We start from the raw sequence: 6,000 nt of genomic DNA on the forward strand, positions 1-6,000 counted from the left end.
TGCCTCTGCATCTGTGCCTGCTCTCATCCCATGCTGCTCACACGCCAAGATTTCTGGGTAAGTGAACAAGCACGTGAACTCGGTGCAGAACTTGTCATTCCACACAGGTCACTCCACACCTCTGCCAGCCCCAACTGCATGTCCCTCCCTATCCCAGTCCCAGTGGCCTCCCTCCTTAAAACTGCTAGACAGTTTTTAAAAACATTTTTAAATTAATTAATTAGGGGCTGGAGAGATGGCTTAGCAGTTAAGAGCACTTGTTGCTCTTGCAGAGGACCCAGGTTCTGTTTCCAGCACCCACATGGTGGCTTACAACCTTTCTAGTTCCATGGGATCCTATGCCCTCTTCTGACCTTCACAGGCACCAGGCATTCACATATATAGATGCAGGCAAGCAAAATACTCACTACATGAAATAATGCTTAAGAAATGAATTAATTTTGTATGTATGTGAGGGTGTAGATGCCACTTGTGCATGTGGAAATCAGAGGTGGCCGCTGAGTGGATGGGCTTTGGTTTGTGGGAACTGCACCGTTGGTCCAGCCCAACGACTGTCACCAATGCCGTTCTTGTGCTCAGTGCGACCGCTCCAGGATGGCTGGGCTACTCAGTTTTCAGTTCTCCTTTGTGGCCTATTCTCTGGTGGGTGTTAATGTGTGAAACAAAAATCTCCACATTCTGTGCCCTCTAAGTGTCCCCTCATGTGCCTCCACCAGATCTTCTTGTCAGAAACCTTTCAGACCTTTTTCTTCCCGACCCCTGACTATCCTGGGATCGGAAAGTGATAACCTGTGGTGATATATTGTGTATCCTAATAAACTTGCCTGAGGATCAGAGGACAGAGCCAGCCACTAGATTAGACATAGAGGTCAGGCAGTGGCGGCACACACCTTTAATCCTCGAGAGGCAGAGTCTGGATCTCTGTGAGTTCAAGGCCACACTGGGCTACATGAGATTGATCCAGTCTAGGAGAGAAACAGAGCCAGGCAGTGGTGGCACACACCTTTAATCCCAACACTTGAGATCTCATGCCTTTGCTTGAGAAGCACACGCGCCTTTAATTCCAGGAAGTAATACGCAGGGCAGAGAAAGATGTGTAAGCCATGAGGAAACAGGAATTCGCTTTCTTTAGGCTGAGGATTTTGTAGAGGTAAGAACTAGTGGCTGGCTGTTCTGCTTCTCTGATCTTTCAGCTTTCACCCTGATATATGGCTATGTTTTTTTATTTTTTATTTTTATTAAAAGACCATCTAAGATTCAAGCAACAATAACCCTTGTTCAAAGTCAGGATCACGGAGCTCACCAGCCCTGGCCCAGGGATGTGAGAAGTCTCCTGTGCGCTTCTTGCTATGTGAGTAGGTGCACAGCAGCAGCTCTGTGTGCTGGAGAGGTCTGGTCTTGTCTTTCAGGATGACCCTTAAATGTGCCTGTCCTGCAGCCACTGTCCATTTTGGGCCTTCTACCCGGCCCATCAGCAAACAAGCTGGGTAACAGTTCTACCTTGGCAAGTCGGAGTTACCCAGTTCATACAGGCAGTTCTGGATGTCCTGTCACTTTGTGGTTGAGCCTGTCATCCAAAGGAGGGCCTATTCATGTAACAGGAGCTATTTCTTAAAAATCCCCTGCCACAGATGGCCCAGCTTCACTCTAGGTCCCAGGAGGTCTGTCTAGTGGCTTGCTGTGGTTTGCAGAGAGAGGTCCATGTTGAATCTCTCCCATTTGCTACTTCCAGCACATAGGGCTTGTTACATCTTAGGAGCCCAGTGCCCAGCCCTTTGCCCATCCTCCTGGGCCTCCTGGAGAGGTCTTTTCCATTCAGGGCCTCACTGCAAGCTGGCAGCTTTCTGTGTCACCAGAGATTTCCTAGGAGTGGGATGTGCCCTCCAGAATACAAGGAGGCTTGCTTCCTTTCTAGAAGATGCAAGAGGATTCAATTTATCTTTCACTTCTTTTTATTTTTTATTTATTTATTTTTTCATTTAATTTGGTGCCAAGGATTGAACCCCAGGTCTAGACTCTAGAGCATGCTCAGTGTATGCTCGACTAGTTTCACCTTTCCCGGTGGCTTTTATCTTTAAGGGGGATATTCTGGCAGAGTGTGACCCCTGGTTGCCTAAAACTTGCGTATATGTTCTTATCTACTCCGATGGAAGAAGAAGTTTGGACGCATTGGGCATTTGTGTGGAAAAGACAGCAGTCATTTGATTTGGCACCAGAGCTGTGTTTAACTCTCTTGGCTTCAGGCATCACCCAGAGAGGTTGTGGTCATTTGGATGGCCCACAGAGCACCAGATACCATCTTATTGATTACATCATGGGCAGGAAAGGCAAGTGGCACCCAGCTTCTCAGAGCCGTTTTCAAGACTCGTGCTCTCCTGTGAAGATGCAGGTACCTGCTGCTTCTGCAAAGCTTCCCAGTTGAGAAGTGACACCCAAGAGAGCTACATCTTCCCCAGAGCCTGAAAAGTCACAGAAGGTTTCCTGAAGAAGAGTGACATGTTCAGGTTAGCATTTTGAGGAAGGATGTGAACATTCCAGGTAGGGGTCAAAGAAGGTGAGTGTCACTTGGGTGAGTGGTTATGGAGGGAGTTGGAGGATTCTACAGTTGCCTGGAGGCTGAGGCTTAGTTGGGTTGGATGTGGGGTAAGCAGATGAGTCCCCTGCTGGTGTATCATCAAGCTGTTTTGAGCTTCCGTTCTTATACTATCAAAAGGAAGGTTGGGGCTAGCTGACTTTGGAGAAGCCCCAGGAACTGAGGGCACGGTCTTCCCTTTCACTGACCCTGAAAGTGAAGCCAACAGTTTCTGAAGTTTCCTTCCGGGTGGAGCAAGTAGGCCCTGAAAACTTCCCCCTGGCCCCCTAGGGTCCCAGGGATCTCAGCTTCCTGAAGGCTTATGATAGGGTCTGACCTTTACTCAGGCTGCACAGTTGCAGCAGCCTTGGAACTCCAGGATGAATTCCCCTGAACCTGCACAAAGTTCTCAGCCAGATCCTAGGCTGCTGCTCCCAGCCCTACAGCTGGCCCAGCTGGCCCTTGACCGCTTTCCATCTTGCTTCAAGCCTTTCTTCCTGATCCATTCTCTGTCCTCAGGAAGTGGCCCATTCTTCCCACCCTTCAGCTCGCTCTAACCAGGCAGCTCTGTATTCTTGGTGAGGTCATCAACCAGAATCGAAGCCAAGAATGCATGAGGGGCAGGCCTTCCAGCAAGCTGTTAGAGGCTGGGGGATGGCCTTGGGTAAAGTGCTTGCTGCCCAAGCATGAGGACCTGAGCTCAGATCTCCAGAACACACTTAAGCTGTATGTGGTGTGTGTGTATGTATGTGTGTGTGTGTCCGTAATCCCAGGGCAGTGCCCTTAAAATGAGATGTGAGGTGGGAACAAGTGAGTCCCTGGAGGTTTGTGGGCCAGCTAGCCTGGCATAGGCGATAAATCAAGAGACCCTCTCAAGGAATGCAAGCTTGTACAACCACTTTGGAAATCAATATGGCGCTTTCTTAGAAAATTGGGAATCAATCTCCCCCAAGATCCAGCTATACCACTCTTGGGCATATATACCCAAGGAATGCCCAATCGTACCACAAGAGCACTTGTTCAGCTATGTTCATATCAGCATTGTTTGTAATAGCCAGAACATGGAAACAACCTAGATGCCCTTCAACTGAAGAATGGATAAATAAAATGTGGTACATATACACAATGGAATACTACTCAGCAGAGAAAAACAATGACATCATGAGGTTTGCAGGCAAATGGATGGATCTAGAAAAAATCATCCTGAGTGAGGTAACCCAGACTCAGAAAGACAAACATGGTATGTATTCACTCATAGGAGGATACTAGATGTGGAACAAGGATGACTGGACTGCTACTCACATCACCAGGGAGGCTACCTGGAAAACAGGACCCCAAGAAAGACATGAGGATCACCCAATGACGGAGAAATGGATGAGATCTACATGAACAATCTGGACATGAGTGGGGGTAATGAAGGGCGAGGGTCGAGGGAAAGAGAGCTTGGGTGAGTGGGAGATTCCAGCTGGATCAACAACAGAGAGGGAGAACAAGGAATAGGAGACCATGGTAAATGAAGACCACATGAGAACAGGAAGAAGCAAAGTGCTAGAGAGGCCCACAGAAATCCACAAAGATACCCCCACAATAGACTGCTGGCAATGGTCGAGAGACAGCCCTAACTGACCTACTCTGGTGATGGGATGGCCAAACACCCTAATTGTCGTGCTAGAAACCCCATCCAATGACTGAGGGAACTGGATGCAGAGATCCACGGCTAGGCCCTGGGTGGAGCTCCGGGAGTCCAATTAGCGAGAAAGAGGAGGGTTTATACGAGCAAGAATTGTTGAGATCAAGGTTGGATAAAGCACAGGGACAAATAGCCAAACAAATGGAAACAATGAACTATGAACCAATGGCTGAGGGGCCCCCAACTGGGTCAGGCCCTCTGAATGGGTGAGATAGTCGATTGGCTTGATCTGTTTGGGAGGCATCCAGGCAGTGGGACCGGGTCCTGTGCTCAGTGCATGAGTTGGCTGTTTGAAACCTGGGGCCTATGCAGGATTGCTTGGCTCGGCCTGGGAGGAGGGGACTGGACCTGCCTGGACTGAGTCTACCAGGTTGATCTCAGTCCTCGGGGGAGGCTTTGCCCTGGAGGAGATGGGAATGGGGGTAGGCTGGGGGGAAGGGGAAGGGGGCGGGAGGGGGAAGAACAAAGGAATCCGTGGCTGATATGTAGAACTGAATTGTATTGTAAAATAAAATAAAATTAAATTAAAAAAAAAAAGAGACCCTCTCAAACTGTGGTTTGACTGAGAGTGGCCCCCATAGGCTCGTAAGTTTGGTCCTCAGTTAGTGGAACTGTTTGGGAATGATTAGGTGTCACCTTATTTACTGGAGGAGGTCTGTCACTGGGGGTGGGCTTTGGGGTTTCAGATGTAACCTCTCAACTGCTGTTCCAGCACCATGCCTGCCTGCCTGCTGCCATGCTTCTCACCACAATGATCATGGACTAACCCTCTAAAACTCAGTAAGACCCCAATAAAATGCTTTCTTTTCTAAGTTGCCTTGGTCATGGTGTCTTTTCTCAGCACAGTAACCTTAACTAAGACACAAACCACACAGAAGGCAAGGACCTACACCGGACTCACATATGAACACATGCACATTAAAACAAAACAACAGAGCCAGGCGGTGGTGGTGCACGACTTTAATCCCAGGACTTGGGAGGTAGAGCCAGGTGGATCTCTGTGAGTTCAAGGCCAGCCTGGTCTACAGAGCAAGTTCCAGGACAGGCTCCAAAGCTACACAGAGAAACCCTGCCTTGAAAAACCAACCAACCAACCAACCAACCAACCAAACAAACAACATTTAAAAAGATCCCTTGTGTCTTTTGGCTGAGAGTTTCTGCAGTGATGGCGAGTCAGGTGTGGGGCGTCCAGCAGCTGCTGCAGGCCAAGAAGCAGCCCAGGCTGAGTGAACAGTACCGCCTGCAGAGGGAGGAGGAGTTCAAGGTCAAGGAGGCTGTGTCACTGGGGTCCCATGGCAGTTGTAGCAGTGAGGTGGAGAGGGAGACTCAGGAAAAGATGACAGTCTTCCAGAACTACTTCCAGCAGAACAGGGATGAAGTCCTGGATAACCTCTTGGCCTTTGTGTGCCACATCCGGCCAGAAATCCATGAAAACTAGCGCATAAACGGATGGGAGGTGGAAGCACCTGCCTTGTGGGCTGGCATGGGAGATGCCCTAACAGAGCAGGAAAACCTCCCAGAGCTTGAGTTCTGTTCCGGAAGGCATTCGATTTCGCTATGCTGTTGGAGATCCCTTCACTTGTTGAGAGTCAAATCTAGCTTTTTGTATCTGAAGTTCCATCTTTTCACCTTGTGTGTCTTTAAGGAGTGTGTGTTTCCTGTGTGTTTGTGCAAGCAGCAGGTATCACTGTTGATTTTTCTTTTATTAGTCTAGTAGGAAAAAGCCGAACCAATTCTT

The 6,000-nt window shown here is 48.8% G+C and overlaps 1 protein-coding gene across 1 annotated transcript; it reads left to right on the top strand.

Moving 5' to 3' along the window:
• The first annotated feature begins 5,427 nt into the window (after positions 1 to 5,427).
• On the top strand, positions 5,428 to 5,752 carry LOC131900183 (V-type proton ATPase subunit G 1-like). The gene has a single exon (XM_059251543.1). It carries the CDS (start codon positions 5,428 to 5,430, stop codon positions 5,698 to 5,700), a length of 273 nt encoding a protein of 90 aa, XP_059107526.1. The 3' UTR covers positions 5,701 to 5,752.
• The last annotated feature ends 248 nt before the right edge of the window (positions 5,753 to 6,000 follow it).

Source organism: Peromyscus eremicus, chromosome 1 (assembly GCF_949786415.1).
Source record: "Peromyscus eremicus chromosome 1, PerEre_H2_v1, whole genome shotgun sequence".
Taxonomy (NCBI): domain Eukaryota; kingdom Metazoa; phylum Chordata; class Mammalia; order Rodentia; family Cricetidae; genus Peromyscus; species Peromyscus eremicus.

Bases quoted from the DNA above. Each gene is read 5' to 3' on its own strand.
- LOC131900183 (XM_059251543.1), top strand. From the start codon at position 5,428: ATGGCGAGTCAGGTGTGGGGCGTCCAGCAGCTGCTGCAGGCCAAGAAG.